At 29.9% G+C, this 27590-nt stretch overlaps 1 protein-coding gene across 1 annotated transcript; it reads right to left on the bottom strand.

Moving 5' to 3' along the window:
* Positions 1-5623: 5623 nt before the first annotated feature.
* Positions 5624-9183, bottom strand: LOC110628248 (heat shock factor protein HSF24). Its single transcript, XM_021774817.2, has 2 exons — positions 8509-9183; positions 5624-6589 (listed from the first exon to the last, which is right to left on the bottom strand). Exons 1-2 carry the CDS (start codon positions 8710-8712, stop codon positions 5927-5929), a joined length of 867 nt encoding a protein of 288 aa, XP_021630509.1. The 5' UTR covers positions 8713-9183; the 3' UTR covers positions 5624-5926.
* Between the last annotated feature and the right edge of the window lie 18407 nt (positions 9184-27590).

Raw genomic sequence — 27590 nt, 5'->3', positions numbered from 1 at the left:
AATGTCCTAGAGCATGAGCATCAATTAGATGTTCTAGATCTGCTGTCCGTGTGATATTGTGTTATGTCCTCATTTCAGCATCTTTTACAAATAGTAGTACTATCTAGGTATAACTATTGAGAAATTTATAGTCTATAAAGAGATATTTTAATAAATATTTTAGTTATAGTCTATACAGAGATCAAGGATTCCTTCCTTTCTTTATTATTATAGTTGGGTTTTTGCATTTATAGCACATCGAGATAATCTCTCCGACTTTTTGTCATGTTTAGCCTTATTGACTATTTGATGGGTACTTGTTTTTTTAAATAAGCAGGAAATAACCATTTCTGTTACTTATTGGCCATATATTTTTAAGCTTGCGCTGTTTTCTTCTTCTTCTTCTTCTTCTTTAATAATGTTTCCAGGTAGAAAACTTAGATCCCTTGGTGCAACGTGCTATTTCTACTGCTTCTGCTGCTCCAGATCTTTGGGGTAAATGCTAAACATAGAACATGGAAATTAGGCAATTACAAGGTTGAGCCTGTGATAGATGCAATTGCAAATAGCCTATGTCCTTCATGTTTTTTAAGTTTTCATAATATACTTTGTTCTAAGACGAGATGTTCATTCCTCTAATATTGAGTTTATTGAAACTCTTTTAATAATTAAGTTGATTTTTTGGTGCAACTATTCTTCAAATTCTTTGAATAGCATAATAAAATTGATGAAAACCCAGAACTTTTGAGGCTTCAAGTGTCATTAAGGTAAAAGGATAGAATTGCCATTTAAAACGCTATTGCTAGCAGGTTATTTAGCATTAAGTTTAAATGAATTGCTCCAAAAATTAATTTAGCTAAACATGATCGTTCCTCATCCAAATTTAAATTGTAACTATCATAGTACAACAATGGCTATACATATAGAGCATGAGCATTAATGCCTATAGAAATACAAGAAATTATTAAAAAAATAAAATTATTATTACTATTTGAAATCCTCATAGCTAGCTCAAAATTTGCAAGCTTCATTTGCCCAGATGTTGTTAGGAGGATATTTTCAGGCTTTATATCCCGATGTACAACACCCACATCATGACAATATTTGATAACTGAAATCAACTCCCTTAGGTTAACATCTCAGCTTCTTTTTTTCAATCCATATCTTGTGTGTACATTAGATTTCATTTAGTGTTATAATTGACTGAGATTTATAATTTATTTATTTACAAATAGATCAACAAGAACTATCAAATCCTACGTCACAACCTCCAGTTGCTTCAAGCAATATTGAAGCTGCCGAGGAAACTTTCAAATTGAAGAACAAGAGTATGAAGTCAAGATCAGTTGTGTGGGACCACTTCGCTAAATTTACTGATGATACGGGAACTCAAAAAGGCAGGTGTAACTATTGTGAAAAAGAGTTTTATTGTGATCTAAAAAAAATGGCACATCTGCACTTAGACATCACATGTTTGCATACATAAAGAACCACATAGTGTGACTACTAGACAATCACAATTGTCTTTACAACCACTTTCTTCTAGTACACAAGACGGAGGGGGAAATTATCAATTAGGTACGTTAAGTAGTTGGCATTTTGATCAAGATGTGGCTAGACGTAAGTTAGCTAAAATGACAATTATTGATGAGCTGTCATTTATATTTGTAGAAAGGGAAGGGTTTAAGGAATGGGTTGAATGCATGATACGGAACATCAATACATATAGCCTAAGTTTCGAGTTTCATATCGTTGGATTGTTTCAAGGGATTGTTATGACTTATATTTAGAGGAGAGAAAGAAATTGAAGAGTTACTTTCAAAAGTCTAGTAAGAGAATTTGCATTACCACAGACACATGGACTTCATTGCAAAGAATTAATTATATGTGTATTACTGCACACTACATTGATAATAATTGGACACTTCATAAAAAAATTATTAATTTTTGTCCAATTCGAAGTCATAAGGGTGATGATATTGACATGGCTATTGAGAATTGTTTACTTAATTGGGGAATTAAGAGAGTATTTATAGTGACTGTGGATAATACTAATTCAAATGATGTGGCTGTTACATATTTAAAAAAGAAAATCAATGGTTGGGGATTTGAGATTTTAAATTGCAAATATCTTCATATGAGATTTATTGCCCACATAATTAATTTGGTTGTGGTTGATGAATTGAAAGAAAATATTGAAGCAGTAAAAAGGGTTAGAGAAGCAGTGAGATATGTGAGACAATCTCCTGCTAAATTGCAAAAGTTTAAATCATATTGTGAGATAGAGGGGATTCAAAGTAAATGTCATTTATCTTTGGATGTTTCCACTAAGTGAAATTCCACTAAGTGGAATTCCACCTATTTGATGTTAAGAACTGCGAAAAGATTTGAAAATGCATTTGATAGATTTGAAACTATTGATCCATGTTTTAATCTTGATCTTGTGTCTGGTAAAAAATGTGATGGTGTGCCTAATAGTTTGGATTAAGACTATATTAGAAATATTGTAGATTTCTTAGGTCATTTTTATGATCTTACATTAAAGAATTCAGGTTCTAGATATGTCACTTCCAATATTTTTGTTTATGAGATTAATTCAGTTGATTGTTTGTTACAAGAGTGAAAAATTAGTGATGACTTAACTTTGACAAATATGGATGAGAAGATAACAGTGAAGTTTAATAAATATTGGGCGGATCCTGATAAAATGAACAAACTTATTTATATTGCGGTTGTGATGGATCCTAAATATGAAATTTATGGATTTTGCACTTTCTGCTGTGTATGGAAATGAAAAGGGTTTGAATTTAACACATAAAATTAAATCAGTTATGTATGAGTTATTTGATGAATATAAGAGAATGTTTGCTAATGAAAATGCAACCATAAATGATGGTCATACACATTCAATTGCAACTGGAAATTTGGATGAGGAAGGATAAAAAAAGATATCAAGGATGAATTTGGGTAGTCAATTTTTAAAACATAAAATTGAGATTGGAGAAGCTAAAAATAAGTCAGATCTAGATTGCTATTTTAATGAGAGTATTCAAGTGGTGGATGAGAATGATGAATTTGATATATTACTTTGATAGAAACTTAATTCTAATACATTCGCTGTCCTTTCCCATATGGCTAAAGATATTTTAGCAGTTCCTATCTCTATTGTTGCATCAGAATCAGTTTTTAATACTGGAGGTAGAGTACACCATTTTAGGAATTTTTTTACTCCTAAAGTTGTTGAAGCTTTAATATGTGTACAAGATTGGCTTCGAAAATCTCATTGTCGTAAGTCCATTGAAGAACAAATAGCAGCTATAGAAAGACTTGAAGAAAGTATGTAGAATCTTATTTAATTTTTTATATTATTACTGATTTAAATGTTTCATGCTTGAAATTATTAAATTATTTTTCTCTTATTTTTTCAGTATTTGCAAATTGTGAGATAAATAGCAGTGATAATGAAAACGGTCAAAATATCGTCAATTTGGATGGTTGATAGAAAATAGAATATTTCAAGGTAGATTTTTTTTTTTTTGTTATTATTGAATTGATTATGACAATTTTTTGTAGCTATATGTTTTGAAAGAGATGGAATGTCCTTAAATGCTTTTGCCCTCTTGAATCTACGCCTCTTCGTTCATGTGAGTTCTGAAAAACAATTTATTTATTTTAGTTTGTAAATGATTTTTGTTTAGACTTAATACAAAAAGTCTCTAAAATATATAACTTAACTCTAGAAAAGCCACCTTCATCGATAATGTAGTCAAAACGGGAAATAAAAAGTTTTCTCCTTAACAACCATAAGGCTATAAAGATGTATGAAGAACAAAAGGAAAAAACTGCAAACCAACAACAACATCCAAAGAGAAAGACAAACAAAGTAGAAGAATAAAAGAATAACACATGCAATCACGTCGACAAACACAGAGAAATGTGAGTATTTCAAAAGAGGTGATCACCCTCAGCCACACTACTATCACCATATGGGTCAAGGGAGAAAAACTACACCTATACAAATAAAGTTGGCCCTCTACACGCCACCTATCTCCAAAATCTAAGGAGTCTCCGAATCTACAAATAACAAGAATTAATACACAAAGAAAAGAAAGATAACAACAATTAGCAACTAAAGAAGTCTCCAACAAAGAAGGCTGTTGTTGTAAAAAACAAACCTAACAGTATCTACCTCTCCAATTAATAGAGGGAAAGGTAAATCTATAGTCGAGCGGAGGGAGTGTTCTCTTTGCACCTTCCAAAAAAGGTAAAAAGACCAATTACTCCAGAAAGACATAAGACAAAACTTCTCAGAAAATCCCTAGACATAGAGAGAAAACCGTTCTCAGTTTAATTGAGATTGGCAAAAAGTTGAAGGCCATATTTTAACCTTTTGCCTATTAAAAATCAATCATATATCTATATGAAGGATGATAAAAGTCTGAATCCAGCTGTTTAATGGATCAAGTTAGCAAAATTTTGGCTTTATGAAATCATCACCTCACGGTTAGCAAAGGATACTTCTCTGAAATCCACTGTCAATGGTACCCAATTCACAAGCCCAACTCAAATGCTCAAACAGAGCTAAAAGTAAACAATTCCAAAAGAAGAAGACAGAAGCAAATTCCCAATAATCACACTATCTAAAATAGACATGAAACATGCTAAACAAGTCTATATCTCATATACGCATATGAGCTTCTAGAATTTAGAGCCTAGCTTTTGAATCGCTTATGCAATATTCGATTCTCTATATAGATAGTTCATACTTGGAAAATCTACTCAATCAAAGCCTTCCCATGTTAGCTGTTCAGTTTATGAGTTCATTTTACAACATGTTTTACTGAGCCATTGACCAATGGCTGCTGTGACCCATTGCTGTCAACTGACACCATGTGCTAAATGGTTATTAATATGTATATCTAGATTCAATGTGATACCATGCCTTTAAACTTTAATATTGTATTCATACAGGCATGTTCAGCTCTGTCTATGAAGCTTATCTTTTTGTACATTTCTACCCACTTCAAATATTCTCTCGAATCATACTTCATTATTATAATATATTGAAAGCCTACAACGACTGGGAAGATGATTCTCCAACTTTAGAGCTTGAATCACATTAAATTATAGTCTAAACTATCGATTTGCAAGGAGAACTAAATACAGAGAAAAATAAACCAATTAGATTACCTATTACAGTCCGCGCATCTCCTCCTGGCATAGTTTTTCTTTTATCCTCTCCCTCTGTCCCTTCTTCCTCTTCTTTCTTTAGCCACCACAACCTTTAGCTGACGTGTGGCAGACCATCCTCCTCCCCTGGCGATATCCAGTTATAGCATCAATGTTGAGAGCTACCAAAACAACATTGGAAAATTGAGAGAAAGGTCTGCAAGAATTGGTTTGATTTTGCTTTCTCCGATTAGTTTCGGCCACCGCAATGCTGGATCTTAGACCCTATATTGCTTCATCTTTTTCGAGGCTGCAATCCTAGGCCAACTATAACCATTATCTCTTTCTCACTCGCATGAATCAAATGGTTGAAATTTTGATTCCATGATCATGCTTCTCACATCATGAGCTTTGTTTATCAATAACCTCATAACCCAAAAAAATAAATAGCAGAAAACAATTTTAATCAGAAAACTTGACCAAAATATCTCTAAATTGAAACTTTTACACTATAAGAAAATAAAAGTTATGTTATACTTGAAGAAGAAGAAAAGGGGGATAATGACCTAATTTGCCTTTGATCTTCACCCCTGACCACACCCACAACACGCTAAGTTTTGCATTCTTTATTATTTCCCTAACACAAACTACTGAATTCTGAATTACAGATGCAGACAAACCATTACAGACTTCTTTTTATTTTTCTTTCTACTTTCAGATCAGGTGTATGCAACCGCATGAAGCTTATCATGCGTCGTTGCACGCCCTTCCTAGTTTTTCAGTTGCAGATCTTGATTTCCTTTGCATGGGGCCCGGCGAATCCGAGATTCTCACCGCGACCCCGCTTTTTGGTATTTCCTTTTAGCAAAACCCCAAACAATTTGAAACTCTCGCTGGTTCCACCACAATCCTCACCGTCATCGTTTTCCACATTTCCTGCGTCAACATCGTGATCATCAACACCAGCGGCCGCACTCATTATTCCATCAAGTGTGGATCCGCAGTAGCTTCCTTGCCGCATGATGCGATTGATCTGATCAGGCCCCACCTTCACATACTCGGTCAAGAAAGCAATCAACTCGTCGCACTGTTTCTTAGCTTGCGCTAGCTCCGAGCTTAGCAACTCATTATCCTTTTTCAGTTTCTCGTTTTCTCCTGATAACTCCGCAAATTGCGTTGTCATCGTCGCTGCAGTCTCCACTGATCCTGGATTCTTTGAATCCGGAGAGGACGTGGAAGTGGACCCTAGATCCTCGCCAGAGTTTGAAGGCGAGGTGGCTAATCCTCCTCCTCCGGACTTACAAGCAGCCGGAGTCTGTGTTGGAGTGGGAGTGGGAGTTACCGTTTTCCGGCGACGGATTTCAGCGAGGAGCTCCTTGTGCCCTCGACGAAAATTCTCGTTGGCGAATTCCCATTTGTCGGGCACGATCTTTCGAAAGCCCTGTAAAACAGTAAAATTGGAGGCGTGTTAGAGCTAAATTCTCACCATAAACCAATGTCGATCGCTTTGTTCGAAATCAATTACACATTTATATATTTTCTTTTAATTTTTTAATAAAATAAATCTATACTTATTCCAAAACAGAATAATTATATAATTTTTGTAAAGTAATTATTGTATGAAAATTTATTAAAGTAATAAAAATAGTGACAGTTTATATCTATAATCAAAAGTCAATTTTTTTTACTAAACTTCCTAAAATGATTCATTTTTTCTATTTTAAATCAACTAATCCTTTATATGACATATGAAATATAACTTTTTGATCGCTAAATTTTATAATGCAAACCTCATAAAAGCGAATAAGAAATCCATGTAAAAAAAATTCAAACATAAAATCTAAATTACTTAGATCAACATTTAATATATATACATATGTATACTACCAGAAGCAACATTTAATATTCTAGTCCTACGCGTGGAAGGTTTTTGGCTTTTTGTAGTCAAAATGGGAAAAAGCGTGCTGACTTGGAAATTGGAGGACAGTTTCTAACGTTGGCTTGGGTTGATGGAGATATACATCGTGAGTTGGTTTGGTTTGAAAATCGGCGCCGCCGGCCAACAAGATGATCTGGTTTTTGGATACGCAATTGGACTAAAGGAGTTTTCTTTTCTTTTTTTTTTTTCCTTTATGTTTTTGTATCTACGCACGCAATTGAAAATCGGCAGCTCTATCCAATGAATTTTTTGCATTTCTTATTCTTCTCCTCTTGAAATCGACATTTGATCCTTTTCCATGTAAATAATATTTCCGATTCACACTCGATATTACTCTTTTCATTCTGAAGATTAATCTTAAAAAAATATCAGAAAACCGCTTTATAACAAAAATTATTATTTTATTATTTTCATGTTATTGTAATCAAATTATATTAAAAGTAATGTTAAATTTTTAATTTATATATTTAAAAAAGTAATTTTCTCACTAATATTTTCAACAGTAATAGTAATTAAATTAAAAATAAAATATAATTAATTCTAAAATCTGAACATCAATATAAATTAGATTTTATGTTTGATCGAATTATTTAAGCACATAACAGATTTCAATAACAGAAAAATTTTAAAATGTTCCAAAAAATTAAGCTAATATAACAAATATAAATAGTTAAAAATTATAAATAAATTCGAAATAAAATTAGTACAATTAAAATAAAAATTTAACTTAATTTATAAAATAGGTTAAATTATATAAATTAACCGAGGGTTAAAATCAAGAATTCAGTAGAAATTTAAGCCTTTTATTCAATTTTTTTTTTTTCATGAGGAGACGTTTATGCAATTGATTCCACAATTTAAAAATAAAATATTGACTTATTTATTTATATTGCGACTCCATGAATGATCCAGATGGACCCACATGCAAAGCTGTCTCCACTGATACGAAATACGAATACACCCAGACAATAAAAATAACTTAAAAGACCATTCTATCCCTTACCTAATATCCGTTGCCCCGTCTAAACAGGGGCAAAATCGACTCCACTCACTTTAAAAGTCACCGATCAATTGTCATAAACTTGCTCATACAATTTCTGATCTAGATAACCAGTCCTCCATCAACCAACCACATAACAATCCTATAACCCAAAAAACGGACTGTTTGGTTGCTGGGAAAATCAAGGAATTCTTTGGTCATTCATTGCTAAGAGCTATAACTAATCATTATACCCAATATCCAGATTATAAGGGAATAAAAATCAACAGAATCGCGAAAGTTCAATATGGAAATATTTAAGACGGTCAACAAAGAAACTAGAAAAAAGCTAATCAGGACAAAGACATGCAAACAATAAAATTATTGCTTGAAGCGCAAATGAATCAATGGAGATGAGAAAAAAAAATTATAGAAAACTTACATAGGTATTCAGTTGGCGAACAAAGCTAGAGAAGTTGTTGTGCTTGAAGCAATTAGGAAGCAAATCCTTAGCAAAATCTGCAGTTTTCCAGACTACAAAAGTGTTTCCAGTTTCATTCCAGGAAATCACATCATCAGTGCTCGGATCATCAACCAACTGATAAGTTTTCGTCAAAAAAGGCGCCGGAACTGACCGCTGCGCCATTTGTTCCCGATTTACCCCTCACCAACCCACCCAAAAACAGAAACAAATAGCTAAACCAGAAGAGTAAAAAGAAAAATTTATATGCCTATGCAGAGTAAAGAAAAGGGAAGAAAGAAAGATTATTTGGGAGATTGGATTTGATTAGGCGGAGCAACTAAAGAGCAAGAGAGCAGTCAAGAATTCCCAGCCCCAGCAATAGAACCCAGAAAGAAAAAATTTAGAACTAACAAGATTGTCACAGAGCTTCTGCCTATCTGCTTCCATGGATGTAAACAGCCAAGAGGAATAGTATGGTTTGAGTAAAAACACACAAGCCCAAGACCATAACTTCTCTCAGAATCCCCAAAGGGAAATATTTTTCGCCATGGCTTTGTGCCGTGGACTTTATAGAGAAGGGAGAAAGAGAATGAAGAGAGAGAAGTGGATGCGAGAGTTCTAGAAATTTTGAGAAAAAACAACCCACTTTGGGCCTCTTTCAAAGGCAAAGGCAATTAGGCAAGGAGATGAGAGAGAGACCAAAACAACACGCTTTTTATTTTCCTGAGAAAAATGATGAGAGAGAATTTTTTTTCCTTTTTACAATGTTCAAAATATTTTATAAGGCTTATTACATAATAACTATAAAAATAAAATTGGAAATCCAATCCTTAACCAGCCATCTGGACTAGACTAAACATTTCCTTTCTGCGAATTTGTAATGGAAAAGTTAGTGGTGGCGTCGTTTCTTGGAGAAGGAAGCTTCTAATTACATTTCTAAAGAATGCTTATCACATTCACATGCGTGACTCTTTTTGTTTTCACTGTTTATTTCTTTTTAGAAGAGCCATCAAGAATCCCAAAAAAAAAAAAAATTATAATAAATTAAAAAAATTATTATTGTTATTACGTTATAAACAAATTATTTAATTTTAAAAAATATAATAAAATGTTTTTAAAATCTTAAAAAATTTATTAATTATTTTTTATATTAAATTTGACACTTAAATATTATAAAAAAAATTAAAATATTTTAATATTAAAAAATTAATTAATAATTTTTTTTATAAAATTAAATAAATAAATAATTATTAATTTTTTAAATTATATAAATTAAATAGTAAAACAGTTATGATTAAAATTAGTTGAAAAATTAATTAATTTATTTTTTAAAATATTAGAAATGTATTAATTTATTTTTTAAAATTAAAAAAGTCAACGAGTGAGTTTTATTATAATATAAAGACTAATAAATATTTTTTTAATAAATTTAATAATTTAAAAAATTATTAATGAATCTTATTTTAATCTTAATATTAATTCTAATTTTGTTTTATTTAAATTCATATTTATAAAAAAAATATATAAATTTTTTATTTAAGTATTTCTAACTTTATGATTTTGAAGTAAGTTGTTTGTTTCCATGATTACTAGCATTGGCTTTGATTTCATATTTGGTTCAATTGTTCCTTGTGCTCTTATCTGTTTATTTTCCCATATATCCTTTATGTGGGGTCTTATCACTTGACAAAAATGCATACCACAAATCTATATATAGTCAAAGTTGTACTATTTTGTTATTTTTTACATGGCTGAGTCCTGTTTTAAGAATTCATTTATGTATATTTGTATTATATTTATATATTTTTAATTCAATCAAATAAAAGGATATTAATTAATATTAAGAAATTCTGTGAAAATAATTTTTAAACAGAAAAAAAAAATCCATTACAAAAATTAGACAATCCTACAAGACCTCATTACAAAAAGAAAGGGAAAAATAACTCAAAGTCCATGTATCACCAAACCGAACAAATAAGCAAGACATGTAAACATATGCTAAAGTTGTCCACGTCCTCCTTATAGCCGATAGACTAAGCAGAAGCATGTCCAAACAAAGAAACCATCATCGCCAGCCATCATAGGAAAGTTCACAGCCAGAGCTCTAACCACATGTCCAAACACCCAAGTCACTGAATCCTCCACTGGTGCCCTAGGAGGCAATTCCAGTTGTCATGCTCCCCACAACCTATTTGTTCATACGAAACCACCGATAAAAGCAACGACTAGAAGTACAACGGAGTCAGTGTCCCATCGAAGCAAATAAAACCAGACTCCAAGAGTACTTAAAATTCCCTAAACGAGATTAATAAACAAAACTAAATAAAAACAAACTATATATGAAAAGGTGCTGGGTGAAGATCGACACTCAGATGGCAGGATGCTTCCCAAGGAAATACTTTCATTTACTAATATATTCTCTTCATTTTCTTAATATACTTTTAATATTAGAGGATAATTTTCATTTGGTGAAATCCTATTAACTAGAATAAAGTTGTGTGAGATTATTAATGTAAAGTGCTCATTGATTGAAAAGATTTTTTTTTTCTTTTTATTTTGAACTGATTGACAAGAGTTTGGGGTGAAGGATCTAGATCAATTCAAAAGGATATAAGTGGAATTGCCCTGTAATGGATTCAAATAATTAATGGCTGAGTTTATATAAGCACTGATTGATCACTGACCTATATATATTATGATTTTTTTTTTAACAGGAAATTAAGAGTATGGAAATTCCAACTGACTAATATGTCTTTATGAGCTATATTTAATACTTAATTCTTAAAGAAAAAAGTTAGCTCTTGCTTTTTTAAAAAATACATAATAATTTAACCTTTTTTTCAAAGTATAATAATTTAGTTTCTAACCTTTGATTTTATTAACGTATTATTTCTGCCATTTACTTCTTTTCATTTTGAAATAGTATTAAAAAATTATAAACAAAAACATTCCTTATTTATATATATACATATATTAATTATAATTATTTAAATATAAAATACGAATTAATTACATATTATTTTTCAAGTAGTAGTTAAAACAGATAATCTGTTTATTAAATATTAAATTTTTTGCGTCATGACTATATAATTTTTTTAATAAATAAATAAAATTTTTACTTTAAGTTAAATATTCATTTCAATGAAATTTTTTTTCCAAACAAAGAATTTCACCGAAATTTTAATTGAAAATTTACTTTTAAGTTTATAAATTATAAATAAAATGAAACTTAAAAGAGTTTATATATATGGTTATTTATTGTTAAAATCATTGGCGTATATTGCATCATATAAAAATAAAATTTTTTGTATCTTTTTCTTAAAATTCATGTTACAATAAATTTTTATAATTATTCATTTATTCAAGTATCAATTTATATCTTTGTAAAAATAATTTCAAAAATTTTAAAATTTAGTAAAATATATAGTTTGTTAATGACTATTATATACTATTAGAAAAAGCATGTTATTAGTTAATAAAGTATTTTTAGTATTTATTATTTAAAATAGTTATAAATATGAAAGTATTTAAAATTTTATAGAATTAATGATAAAAAAAATTTTATTTTTAATTTTGTTGCAATCATATTTTATATTTTTTTCAATTAAAATATGATTTTTAAAATTCATAATCTATCACTTTTTTTTAATTATACTAATATTTAGAGTGAATTTTTAAAAAATTAATAATATATAAATTAAATATTTGATTGTCTAATCTAATTTAATTAAGTGACTAAAAAATATGTAATTTATTTAAAATTATAAATTCAGTTTTCATTTTTCCATCTCTTAAAAAAAATATTAATAAAATAAATAATTGCAAAAAAATTTTTATACTTTTAATTTTATTACAATTCTACCCTAAACTTTTAAATTATTATCAATTTTATTCTAAAATTTACTAACTTATCAATTTCATTAGTTTTTAATGATACAAATAACAGCAGAATATAATTGAAACAACTTACATATTTTAATTGATAAAAAAAATACATAATATAATTAAAATAAAATTAAAAGTATTGAATTTTTTGTACCATTAACTCAATTTTATAATATAAATTTTACGTATAAGAATTATTGTGATAATAAACAACATTTTAATAACTAAATTATTTCAAATTAGAAAAAAAAGTGAACTATAGGGACCTAGAATTATATTATAACAAATAAAAAATGTATAAAAAATAAAAAAAAATTATGAATCAAATTATATAAAAAAATAATTGACAAAATAAATTATTAATATTTTTGGTGATATGAAATATGAACTCTTAAAGTATTAACTGTTCAACGATAAACTTCGTAACTACGTTTTCTCATGGTGAAAATGTATCAATGATTTTTTCAATGTACTTTAGATGGTTTTCCCTTCAATTAAAATGAAAATATAAATGGGATGATATTATTAAAAAAAGTTTTTTTTAAATGGGAATTAGAATATAAAATTTTTTAAATTTAATCAGATTCATTTACTATTAAACCTACGAGCGCTATCAAAAAATTTTTTTATAGAAATCTTGAATAAACATTTGCATTAATTTACATTGATATTTAAATTTTTAAATTTTAAATAATAAAATTACATATTTCAAATTTATTATAAATATAATACTGAATTAAAATTTTAATACGATAAATTATAATATAATTTTTAAAATTTTATTTGCTAATAAAATAATTTTTAAAATAAATATTTTTATCAATATTTTTTTAAATTTCATTATTTATCCATCATTTATTTTTAAAAACGGAATAAAACTTTGTAAATTAAAGCATATAATATTTTATTTTATTTAATATTATTAATATATATGAAATAAAATTTTTCATATATAAAGAGTATGTACAGAATTTACAATAGTATTAAATATAGATATATAATAACACTTTGATATATAATATTTTATAGTAGGAATTTATTTGTTACAAATATTTGTTCAATTAAGATATCTATTATTATATATAATAAATACAAAAATTATTACTTTTGAAATAAAATGTAAACTAATGAAAATATTTTATAAATAAAAAACTTTAAAAATTAAATTATAATTTATTATTAATTTTTTAAAATTCAATTTAGTACTTTTTATTTTAATATTTTATATGTAAATGTAAATTAATACAAATATTTTAATTTGATTTTTTCAATAATCCTTATTATTGTATTTATGGGAGTGAGGTGAGATGGGATTAAAATTTGAGAAGACAGTTGCAACACAAAATCTGAAAGATATGTGATGATAGATCACTCAATATGCAATTGAAAAGGGAGAGTGATGATAGTTGTAGTTAACCTTTAGAAGAATGAGTTTCCCAAATTTGGAAGTTAAAGTAGCAATTAAGATCATCTATAACTTGTTTAACAGTCTACTTCAACATTAAATCACAGGATATTTGCTCATATGTCCCACACTTTAAATGTTGTTGCACCTACTGATGAGCTTCTGCTTAGTCCTCAGCATGGTTTGATTTAAATCATGAATCAAATCGGTTAAATTTAATATTGAAATTAGTCAAATAGTTTTGATTTATCAACTGAGTTAGGACTTTTTATTAGGGGAAGATTGTGGATGTTCCCTCCCTAAAACAAAAAGGAAACCAATTGATTTGAACCGTTGATCTCAAACCAAAATTGGCCAATTAAAAATTTTTTTAACTATAGAAACTTAATATATTATAGACACAAGTAATATAAATTTATGTATTATGATTTGCATAATATTAATGTTATTGTAGTTTCAAAATTTTCACAATAGCCAAATCAAAAAAAAATAATAATAATAAGCAAAACTACTTTAAATCATAACCTTTTTGAACCATAACCATTTTTTAATTGAAATTATTTCAAACCAAATTCACTTAAAACTGAAATCTATTCAACTCACAAAATCATTCAACTCGTACTTTTAGCTTGAAACTATATCGATGACGGCAATAAATAATATATTTTTTAGTATTTAATTCGATCGAATTTTAATAAAATAAATTTAAATGGTATATAATTCGAATATAAAAATTTTGAATTCAAAAATTAATATATGTGACCGGTTTAGATTTTATATATTACTTCTCCATTATTCAAATTCATTTATATAAATAATATATTTTTTATTTAAAAATTAAAATTAAATATCCTTTTAAAATTATTAATTTTTTAAAATAAAAAATATTTTTCATAAATTATTAATTAAAATATAAAAATTAAATGGATACCTAGCTAAATTTGAATGAGTTCGAAACGTTGATAATATTAATTAAGTTGAGATTGGAATGTAGACGCCAATCTTATAATCTAATCCAACCCTGCTCTGCTCCGTTTCCATGCTATATAATGTCCTATAATATATCATTCCCATTCTATGTAGTTGATGGAGACCAACCATCTCTGAGAGAGTTAGGTTTCTGAGACCAACTCATCAACTTCTTCCCTTCTTGTGTAATTCTTGAAATTAATGGCCAACTTTTTCCAAGAAAGTTTTATCTAAGGCCCAAGTTATTACAAATTCCATTTCTAGGAAAAGTATGTTTTATAGTCATCTAATTGGAATATAAAATATACCAAACTGCAATGTAAGTCATCAACTACCACAAATCTTTGAATTTATGTCTCCCTTTTCACTTTTTTATATTCTGCTAAAGGATTTAGGATTGGATTTTGTCATTTGGTGAAAAATTTTCAAAATAAATGCTAAATATATAACTTTTCATTTTTTTAAATATAAAAACTAAAAAATTTAAACTTGACTTTTGATAACATGTTGATTTTTTTATTTTTATAATTAAAAATATGAAAATAAAATAAAATTTTAATTATTTTATTTATCAATTAAAAAGAAAAATATAAGGTGGATGGCGTTTAATAGCGCGACTCTAATTTCAATCTCATACTTAAATCAATATTGAGAGATAAAAAAAAAAAGTTAAAAAAATTATGTAAAATAGCGTACGTGATACGTATAAGACTTTCTGCTTATGTAGTATACAGTAATTAATGTTTCTATATAATACGAAACTAGTTGCGTATTTGAAGATATATTCTTAAATGCAAGACTATCTGGGCCAAAACTAACAATTTTTTTAATGGTTAATGGTTCTGTCTACAAATAACTCTATCTTACTATTGTGAATCATTTATTATTATAGACAAGAAAGATGTATAATAATTAAAGAGTCAATACTCAAAATAAAAATCAGAAGTCTTATAACAATTATATATGGAGTTCATTTTTATAATTAAAATTAAAATTAAAAATTTTAAAATATTAAGTATCACGCTTATAATTAATTTAATTTACCTTTTTATAGATTTATTAATTCTGATTCATTAGTTAAAGAAATTCGTATCTAATTAATATATAAAATAAAAAATAAATTACTTAATAATTTAAACTAAAAAAATATAAACATAAGTACAGATTAATTAATTAGTTTTTATATAATATATATTTTTTTTTGAAAAAAATATTTGTAGTTTTATTATTGTACAAAAGAAGTCATGATAAAAGGAGGTGGATTAACATATCAAACTCCCAACTCGAAATGAGCACCCACTGCTAACAAATGGGCAACTACATTCGCAGACCTATAACTAAAATAATATTTAGTATTAACGATATCACTTAAAAAAGATTTACAATCACTAACAATCAAACAAAAAGATGATCTAACGGAAAAACCTAATAAATTAATTGCTTGAACAACTGAAAGAGCATCCGATTCAATCAGAACCCACTGCCAACCTTCACTGTTTATCTAACTTAAAACTTTAACAATGCATATGCTTCTGCGTTTTTTGCTGAGAAGAAACCTAGATAACGCCAGCCTTTAGCCGCCACAAACTCCCCCTATGAGTCACGTACAATAGCACCTAAACCCACAAAATCCAGACTCGGGCCGATAGATGCATCCACATTAACATTCATCCATCCTTCCAGTGGCCGTTGTCATGAATGCAGGTGGTCTGAATTTGATGCAGCAGCAGTAGCTAAGGAAGAAGCAATAACAGTCCAATTTTATAGGGACCGTGAGGCCATATGAGAAACTTGTGAGGGTGACTGTCCTTTATGTTCCCACACAATAGAGTTCCTATTAGTCCATAATGCCCAACAAACCATGAGTATTAATTTGCATTTATCAATAGAGGTTGGAACAAATACCGCTAAGAATTAATCCATCAATGAATTAACACCTAGATACTGTCATCCTATATCAGTTTGCATCCAAACTGCTTGAGCAAAAGAACATTAAATCAAACTATGCATTATAGTCTCACTTCCACGCTGACAAATAGGATATACATTATAGACTTGCATCTGACGTCGTTGAAGCACATCATAACAAGACATCACATTCGAAAGTGCCCTCCAAACAAATTAAGAACTTTAGGGGGTACCTTGCATTTCCAAAACTTGCTCTAAATGCCCGAAATAGATACAGAAGGAGAAGCATAAAAACACTACAGCTTATAAGCACTTTTCACAGAAAATTCTCTATCTCGTTCAAGCTTCCAACTAATGCAGTCCGACACCCATGATCGCCTGAGTGGAATTGATAAAATCTGTTGAACATCTCGTTCATTAAACATAGAAGCAATAAGAGGCAAATTCCAACGGTATTCAACAATTAAATCAGAAACACAATTAATAGCACAAGACTCAAGAGGAGGTGTAGAAATAAAAGAATTATGAGGATCAGGCAACCATGGAGGGTGCCACACAGAAATATCACTACTAGAACCCACTCGCCAATCAATGTTTTGTTGTATTTTTTTTCAAATTTAATTAAAGGCTCACATTTATATATGCAATTGTATATGTAAATATGTAAAATACATTTTTTAAAATTTAAGTAAAATCTTATATTTATAGAAATGTAAGAAATATTAAAATTAAAGTTTCATTTGTTTTATGGTAGTTATTATTAAGAAAATTAATTGATAAATTCGTTAAAAATTTTAATCAATATCATTTGGTCAAACACGATATAAGAGAAAAAATAGGCTGAAATATGAATAATTTTATTAAATTTTTTAAAAATTAAAAAGTGAGTTTCTAATAGTCAAATGAGACTATTTATAATAAAAATAAAAATTTAATATGCAAAATTATGAAAATATCCAAAAAAATAATTAAAATACAAAATTGACTCTTTAAACGATATAATTTTTATATTGAATTTTATAATAGATTTGCAACTCTTATCACAATTTTAGAAGTGTATGTCTTAAAATTTCTTTTTTAAAGTTATTGTGGGTCTTCGTCGAATTAGGTCCAGTTAAAATCTGTCGTAAAATTTAAAACTAATTGGTTAATGTGATTAATTCTCATAATTTTTAATATTTGTAATGTTTAAAAAAAATATCAGAAGAAAATATTGTTTTAGTAAAAAAATTAAGTTATTTTAAATTTAAAGAAAAATAACTTATTTTCTTTAAAAAAATTATTTTATACATTTTAAAAAATTTATTAATATCGTTATATAATAAAAATAAATTATTTATTTTAAAATATTTTTTATTATAAATTATTTTATATAAACAAATCGAAAATCCATCTGTCAATGTCACTCAAAAAATTTCCACCAAATTTACAATCTATATTGTTCGTAAATACGAGTGTGGAATATAAAAGCCATCATATTGATTTTTTTTTTATCCCAGTTTTGTCTCTTAACATTCCCTTCTCGCTGTCAATTCTGACCAACCACTTATCAATGTGATGTGTGTTCATTTTCTAATTTCTGAAAGTTTTTAATTTCCATCTTATTAAATACTGGGCATTTTGCACATATATATAAAAAATAAAAATCTTCAATATCATTATATTCTTAATTTCATCATTTCAAATTTCAATTAATTTGAAATCAAATTACAACTTTCCATGGGTTAATGTCACAGACAAGGTCATGCTAGTCACTAATGCTGTGTTTGAATTTTGAATTTGGGTAAATTTTATTGGAAATTTGTTAAATATTTATGAATTTGAATAAAATTTAGGTTACATGAAAAAATTTTCAAAAATTTATAATTTTCTCCTCTTCTGTTGTAAGTCAAACTTCTAACTTTATCAACTTAATCTTAGACATTTCCTATTATTTCTTATTTTAATAATAAATTTTTATAAAATTTGAATTTATGATCAATTGATATAGTAATTTAAATATTTTCACTTATTATTAATTTTAATCAGCATTTTTAATTTTATTTAAAAATTTTGATGAAAAAATTGTTATATATTTATTTATATATAAATGTCCTCAGAATTATCAAACCTACGAAATCTAATGATCAGAGCAACTCATGCATTCAGCAATTACCAAGCATATGGAATCACGTCCTCTCTTAGTATCACTGAAGTGCTGGTAGAAGCAAAATCACAATGCGGAAAAAAAAAAAAAGTGGCTCAGATGATGCCAACACATATCCTTCGCATGATATGATTTATTTTTTAAAATAAATCAATTATTATAAAATTATATTTATTTTAACATAAAAATTTTTAATTTAAAAAAATTAAAAATTCTCATTTAAATAAAAATTATTTAAAAAATTAATTAAATTTTTATAAAATTATTAATTTAAATAAGAAAGAAAAAAGACTTAGAATCATAAAATTAAGATATTCATATAACACAACAATTACCCAAAGTAGATTATGAGTCGACATTTAAAGATAGAACCACGCAATAAAAGTTTGATAAGATGATATCCGGTTCTACTAGAGGAAAATAAAACTTACACACTTTAGGTATCAGTCTTTCGTCAAGACTCGTCCTATCGACTACGGGGTGAGACTCCACAAGAAGTTACCATTAGAGAATGCAATCCAGTAGATCCCTATTACACTCACAATCGCGAGATCTCTTATCCACTGGCTGACACTAGTCGAATTTTCAAGAGATGCGATAATTAATTCTATCTTCTAACAGTATAAAAACTAATGATTACAGATATCAAGGTACACAATTCTTACACAACTACTATTGAGTTCAAAACATTACATTACACTCACCTTTTTTCAGTTTGTTGACTTGAGCATGGAGTGGTACCCATCACCTCGCATTCTTTTTCTTGTAGATTGATCAATCACAACACGATCTTGTTTCAGCCACATCATTTGGTTCTGTTACTGGAAAATCCATTGGATTATCTCTGTTCTATTGGATTAGAGATATGGTCTTTTATTTTCTCTTCAAAAGCAATCTTTTCTCTATTTTATACTTTAAAATGGTTGACAATTCATGAGTTGCTGTTAAAACTACTGCCAATAAGAGCGTAATCATTTTCTCTACTATTAGTAGTGCACAAAACACCCCATCGATGGACAATAAGGTTGATTTGAGCAACCTAAATAATGAGCAGATGCTTGAATACATAAAAAGGCTACAAGCCACTCTCGAGCAGTATAAAGCTCGGGAGGAGGCCTCCTTCATAGTTCCCAGGATAAGGGAGAAAGCTTCCATCGATACCTTGAGAGCTTGGACAGAGGCAATCCAAACGTAGTCCAAGGGGAAGACAAAGCTAGAGGAAGAGGAGTTGTCGGACGAGGCTCTAAAGGATGTTGATTGGAATATGATACAGGCCGTGAAAAGGTACCAAAAAGAGCAGGAGGAGGATAATGGGTTGGATGATGCTTCGCCCCTATCAGAAGAGATCTTGGCAGAGACATTTCTTGCCAAGTTCAAACTTCAAAGTTTGGACAAATACGATAGAACAGCAGATCCTAGAAGTCACCTAGCGATCATTAGAACAACAATGTAGCTTCAAGATGTTAATAATTTTGTATTGTGTTGAGTGTTTCTATCAACACTATCAGTGTATATGCCCTAAACCATTATCTTGAGCCTTTTTGTATGTCGTTTTGGTTATTAATAAAAGAGATTTTTATCATTATTATTTGTTTGCATGTTACATATATAATAATGATTATCATCCCTGGTTACTTATTATTATGTTGATAATAATAAAATATAACTGGTATGATTATTGATTGATAATCATGAGATGATTGTGTATACGTTGATATAATTCAATAATCATAGATACTTGTTAGAGAACAAAGTATTGGATGGACCCGCATTGAGATCACTACATGGGTCATTGTCATAAGTGAATCTCAAAGTAGTTATGTCTTAATCCTTTGACTTGAGATTGTCATAGTTTCCAACATAAGGACTATTATGTTTTGACATAACCAAACGTTGTCTTTAATCGGACAATCATAAAGGTTATGATTGAGCATGATAGAAATTATATAGAGGATAATGAACAATCAAGATAGGATTTGTCCCTCTCTCTAAGAGAGATATCTTCTAAGCCCTTCGATAAGTGAGACTGAGAAATGCATGGCCGTGCTCAAATGAATTGATAGTGTGATCGATATCATTTGAATTTATCAGTCTACTTAGAGATCGAGAAATCATAAGTTTGAACATTATAAGTTTGACATTGACCATGACTTATATTCAAATTAGATATCGTGTGAGAAAGGGATTAATTCATGTTCTATTTATTAGGCTTTATTGGACTATTGATCCTCATATCAGTTGGGTAGTCATAATGTCTTGCTAGAGGCCACTTATGACTTATGGGCCTTGTGGGACTAGACCTATTGCCAATTAATATGAGCCTATTGGGTCACACACAAAAGAATGTTGTTGATGTACTATGTCATATTAATGGGCTAAAAGCCCAAAGCCCAAAGCCCATTAATATAATTAATAGTAATAAAGTGTTATTATTATTAATCATTAATATAATTAATAATAATAATAAAGTGTTATTATTATTGATATTAATTATTAATATAGTTAATAATAATAAAGTGTTATTATTATTAATTATAGGGAAAATTACTTTTTAGTCCCTGAGGTTTAACGTAATTAACACTTCTGTCCCTCTATTTTGGCGACCCAACACTTAAGTCCCTCACTTTCTTTTCTGTCCAAATTCGTAGTCCTTCCGTCCAAAATAGCCATTTGGGACACGTGAATTGACAAAATTAACCCTCTTCTTCTTCTTCTTCTTCTTCCTACCCTTTCTGCAACTTTTTCTTCTTCTTCTTTCTTCTTCTTCTTCTTCTTCTTCTTCTTCTTCTTCCTACCCTTTCTTCAACTTCTTCTTCTTCTTCTTCTTTCTTTCTTTTTCTTCTTCTTCTTTCTTCTTCTTCTTCTTCTTCTTCTTATTCTTCTTCTTCTTCTTCTTCTTCTTCTTCTTCTTCTTCTTCTTCTTCTTCTTCTTCTTCTTCTTCTTCTTCTTCTTCTTCACATTGAAAGAAGGGTATTTTTGGAAAAAATTATCACATCTCACCTTTGACTCTTTGACCAAACGGTTTAAATGGACGGAAGGACTACGAATTTGGACGGAAGAGAAAGTGAGGGACTTAAGTGTTGGGTCGCCAAAATAGAGGGACAGAAGTGTTAATTACGTTAAACCTCAGGGACTAAAAAGTAATTTTCCCTTAATTATTTATTATTATGAGATAATAATATTTAAAAGATCTGCAGTATATTTGTAAGTGTTGCAGATAAAGGATTCAATCACATAAGATATTTGAGTATCTGTGATATTGTGATAGTGGGTTCTGAGCACAACTCTTTTAGGAAAAGAGTTGGTGGAAAACAAAAGACTGAAATATATAAATACTCCTACTACGAATTGTGGGGGTGGACGACGGTTTTGAGAAAACTCAGTCTAAAAGATTGCAGATTGTGGAGCACATAATCTATCCATATTTGAGAGAGCTAGCACTCTAGAAGGATAGAAGACGTTCGTATGGATACCATAGAGGGTGTTCGTTTGAAAAGGCAGCACCATCAGTCCGGCATTGTTTCTTCTTGACGAGATTAACAGGTTAGTCTCATATCAATTTTTTGAATTAAACGAAGCACTCGAATTCTGGGAAAGGAAATCAACAGAGATTTTATTTTTCTGCTGCGCAACTGGGTTGCAATAATCTCAGGATTTCCCAACAAACACTCCCAGATTTAAATTAGAAATGGTACCGATATCTGAGCCCAGGTTCAATTCAGAACTTTGCACAATTTGCTATGTTATTTAAATCTAGGTTTATTACTTATATATCTCCTAAAAAGCTCTCCTCTGATTTGCGAAAGATCCGCCAAGGAAAGGGTGAATCTTTAAGGAGATTTATTTCATGGTTTAATGCAGAAGTAATACAGGTGAAGGAATTAAATTATGAGATAGCATGTGAAGCGTTGAAGAAAAAATCACGCAACATCAAGTTAATGGATTTCCTAATCAAGAACCTAGCTGCTACGTACCAACAGCTGATGGACAAAGCCCAAAAATACATCAGGTTAGATGATGAAGTCCAAACATTGAGATAGGACAAAAGGACGAGTGAAAAGCAAAATCAAAAGTCAGAGAAACATTGGAAGGATGAAAGCGTGGAGACAAGAATAAGGCCATAATGCAAGTATTCACCAGGCCCATAATCCAGGTGTTAGTCACGCTAAAGGCATTTTACACCATGGCCATAAGGTGAGTATCCGCCAAGCCATATAATCCGGGTGATGCCACGGCCACAAGGCGGGTATCCGCTAGGCCCCATAATTTGAGTATTAGTCCTGCTAAAGGTATCTTATGCAATGCCCACAAGGCAGGTATCCATCAGGCCATATAATTGGGTGTTAAACCTGCTAAAGGCATTTTATATCACAGCCACAAAGCAGATATCCGTCAGGCATATAATTCGGGTGTTAGTCCCGTAAAATAAGGCAATATATGCTACGGCTATAAGGCGGGTATCCACCAGGCTACATAATCTGAGTGTTAGTCCCGCTAAAGGCATTTTATGCTAGGGCCACAAGGCGGGTATCCACCAGGCCAAATAATTCGAGTGTTAGTCCTACTAACCAAGACATTTTATGCTAAGGGCACAAGGAGGATATCCACCAGGCCACATAATCTGGGTGTTAGTCCCGCTACCTAAGGCATTTTGTGCCAAGGCCACGATGCGAGTATTCGCTACGCCATATGATCAGGTAATTAGTCCTGTTAACTAAGGTAAATTTCTACCAAAAAGGGCCACGAGGCAGATAACTGCTAAGTAAGTCTTCGGATGTTAGTCCCAAAAGACAAAAATAAATTTCTGCCGAAAAGTGCCACAAAGCGGGTAACTGCTAGGGGAGTCTTCGGGCGTTAGTTTCAAAAGATAAAGGCAAGTTTCGGCCGAAAAGCACTAGAAGGTGGGTAATCACTAGACGAGTCTTCAGGCATTAGTTCTAAAAGAAAAAGGCAAATTTCTGCCAAAAAGCACCATAAGGTAGGTAATTGTTAAGCAAGTCTTCAGGCATTAGTCCCAAAAGACAGAGGCGAATTTCTGCTAAAAAACGCCACGAGGTGGGTAACCACCAAGCACATAATCGGGTGTTGGTCCCAAAATTATGGAAAACAGTTGTAAGCTTTGAATCTGAAGAATCGAAGACCAACGGGAGAGGGGAACTTCTGATATAGCATAACAATCGCCCAAAGTAGGTTATGAGCTAGCACTTGAAGACAAGGCTATGTGGTAAGGGCCTGATTAGATAATACCCGGTCCCATCGAGGGAAAAGAAGACTCGGACACTTCAGGTCTCGGCTCTTCTTCAAGACTCCCCCTCTCAACTACGAGGGGAGGCTCCACAAGAAGTTACCGTTAGAGAACACAATCTAGTAGACCCCCATTACACCTATAATCACGAGATTCTCTATCCACTAGTCGACACCAGTTGAATTTTTAGGAGATGCGATAAATGTTAGGAAACCCAGAGATTACTGCAACCCAAAACATGCAGCGGAAAAAAAAATCTTTGTTTCCCTTATAGGATCCGAGTGCTTCGTTTATTTCGAAAGGAAGGATAAGAGACTAACCTATTAGACTCGAAGAGAAGATACAGTTCCGAACTGATGGTGCTGCTTCTGAAATGAACACCCTCAATGGTATCCATACGAACGTTTTCCGTCTAGAGTGCGAGCTCTCTCAACGGATGGACAAGCTATGTTCTCCCTAATCTGCAGCCCAGAAAAACTATTACTCTAAAAAAACTTACTCTCGCAATTCGCAAAAAATAATTTTATTCGTTTTTCAGTCTTTTTGTTTTTCCACACTTCTTTTTGTAAAAGAGTTGTGCGCATAACCATCACAATCTCGCAGATACAGAATATCTACGTGATAAGTCCATTTTGAAAAGAAAAACCGAAAAATCCTTTATCTGTAACAGGTACAGATAGACTGCAAATCTTTTAAATATTATTATCTTATAATAATAAATAATTAATATTAATAATAATAATATTCTTATTATTATTAATTATACTAATAGGTTTTTAACCCATTAATATGACAAAGCACATCAACGACGTTCATTTGTGTGTGATCCAATAGGCTCACATTAATTAGCAATAGGCCTAGTCCCACAAGGCCCATAAATCATAAGCGGCATCTAGCAAGACATTATAACTACCCAATTAATATGAGGATCGATAGTCCGATAAAGCCTAATAAATAGAACATATATTAATCCCTTTATCACACGATATCTAGTTTGAATATAAGTCATGGTCAATTTCAAACTTATAATATTCAAACTTATGATTTTTCAATCTCTAAGTAAACTGATAAAACCAAATGATATTGATCACACTATCAATTTATTTGAGCACGACCATGCATTTCTCAGTTTCATTTATCGAGGGACCTAGAAGTAGGGGTGAGCATTCGGTTTGAACCGAACCAAACCGAATAAATCGAAAACCGAAATTTTAGTGTTTATGAAAACCGAACCGAACCGATTTTGGTCAGAAACTGAATTGAACCGAACCGGTTTGATTCAGTTCGATTCTGTTCGGTTTGATCGGTTTCGATTTTTAATAAATTTTTTATTTTTTACACTTTATTTTTAATATTTTAAAATTTAATTAAAATATTTTAACCTTAATATGATTTAATTTCTCTATATTATTGAAAAAATATATTATTATCACTAATCAGTTCGGTTTGGTTTTTTCGATTTTTTTCTGATCAAAACCGAACCGAACCGAAATAACCGAAATTTCTGAAATTAAAAACCGAACCGAACCGAAATGTATAAAAAATAGAATCAAATTTTCAAATCGGTTTGGTTCGATCGGTTTTTTCGGTTTGAACCAAATACTGCTCACCCCTACCCAGAAGATATCTCTCTCAAAGATAGGGACAAATTCTATCTTGATTGTTCAATATCCTTTATATAATTTCTATCATGCTCAATCATAACCTTTACAGAATATCTACGTGATAAGTCCATTTTGAAAAGAAAAACCGAAAAATCCTTTATCTGTAACAGTTACAGATAGACTGCAAATCTTTTAAATATTATTATCTTATAATAATAAATAATTAATATTAATAATAATAATATTTTTATTATTATTAATTATACTAATGGGTTTTTAGCCCATTATTATGACAAAGCACATCAACGACGTTCATTTGTGTGTGACCCAATAGGCTCACATTAATTAGCAATAGGCCTAGTCCCACAAGACCCATAAATCATAAGTGGCCTCTAGCAAGACATTATAACTACCCAATTAATATGAGGATTGATAGTCCGATAAAGCCTAATAAATAGAACATATATTAATCCCTTTATCACACGATATCTAGTTTGAATATAAGTCATAGTCAATGTCAAACTTATAATATTCAAACTTGTGATTTCTCAATCTCTAAGTAAACTGATAAAACCAAATGATATTGATCACACTATCAATTTATTTGAGCACGACCATGCATTTCTTAGTTTCATTTATCGAGGGACACAGAAGATATCTCTTTCAAAGATAGGGACAAATTCTATCTTGATTGTTCAATATCCTTATATAATTTCTATCATGCTCAATCATAACCTTTATGATTATTTGATTAAAGAAAATATTTGGTTATGTCAAAACATAACAGTCTTTATGTTGGAAACTATGACAATCTCAAGTTAAAGGATTAAAACATAACTATCTTGAGATTCACTTATGACAATAACCTATGTAGTAATCTCAATGTGGGTCCATCCAATACTTTGTTCTCTAACAATTATCTATAATTATTGAATTATATCAATATATACATAATCATCTAATGATTATCAATTAATAATCATACTATCACCATAATAATAAGTAACCAGAGATGTTAATCATTATTATGTAACATGCAAACAAATAATAATGATAATAAAACCTCTTTTATTAATAACTAAAATGACATACAAAAAGGTTCAAGATAATGGTTTAGGGCAAATACACTAAAAATAAATAACTCTATCTTTTGATAGTATAAAAGTTAATGATCACAAAGATCAAGGTATACAATTCTTGCACAATTACTCTTGAGTTCAAAGTATTATATTAGACTCGCTCTCTTTCAATTTATTGACTTAAGCGTCGGAGTGGCTGCCATAGGCATCTATCATCTCGCTTTCTTTTTCTTGCAGGTTGACCAATCACAGCACAGTCTTATTTCAACCATATAAAAAATGTAGGTCCAAAGAATAAGTCTTGATAAAAACTAATAGCCTTATAAACCACTTTCTTGTTTGGTTGGAAATAATTCAATTAAGAAATTTTAAGTTTTCAAGAAATGTTAAAATTCTATTTATTTGGTTGGTCATTTTTTATTGGCTTTATAGGAAATCAAAATTCCTACTCCTTTTATTGCAGATAATAACTTACTTCTCCTAAACAATTAAGTTTTTTTTGAAGATTAAACTTTTCAAAAAATAACTCATTTGAACCTAATAACGCTAAGATATAGCTATAAAGGTTGTATTACCAATAAAACAAGATCTAGAAGCCCAAAAACATTAGCAAAAGTTTAGAAGGTTTTTTCTCACATTCTTTACCTTTTAATTTCTCATCACGGATAAAACTCAAAAATTTTTTCTAAGAATTCAATGCTGAAAAGCTAAATTTATTCCTGAACTATGGAGGGGCTAAATATACTAAATTTCAACTTTTAAACTAAATTTACTCCTGAATTATCGTTAAAAGACTAAATAAGATCATTATTTGCCATA

Source organism: Manihot esculenta, chromosome 12 (assembly GCF_001659605.2).
Source record: "Manihot esculenta cultivar AM560-2 chromosome 12, M.esculenta_v8, whole genome shotgun sequence".
NCBI lineage: Eukaryota > Viridiplantae > Streptophyta > Magnoliopsida > Malpighiales > Euphorbiaceae > Manihot > Manihot esculenta.
The sequence above is the reverse complement of the archived record's forward strand: the minus strand, read 5'-3'. Positions and strand labels throughout refer to the sequence as shown.

What these genes read in the sequence shown, in the direction of transcription:
- LOC110628248 (XM_021774817.2), bottom strand. Translation starts at nt 8,712, where the DNA reads ATGGCGCAGCGGTCAGTTCCGGCGCCTTTTTTGACGAAAACTTATCAG. An exon ending in TTCGCCAACTGAATACCTAT is followed by an intron (nt 6,590 to 8,508) that starts GTAAGTTTTCTA and finishes ACTGTTTTACAG; the next exon opens with GGCTTTCGAAAGATCGTGCC.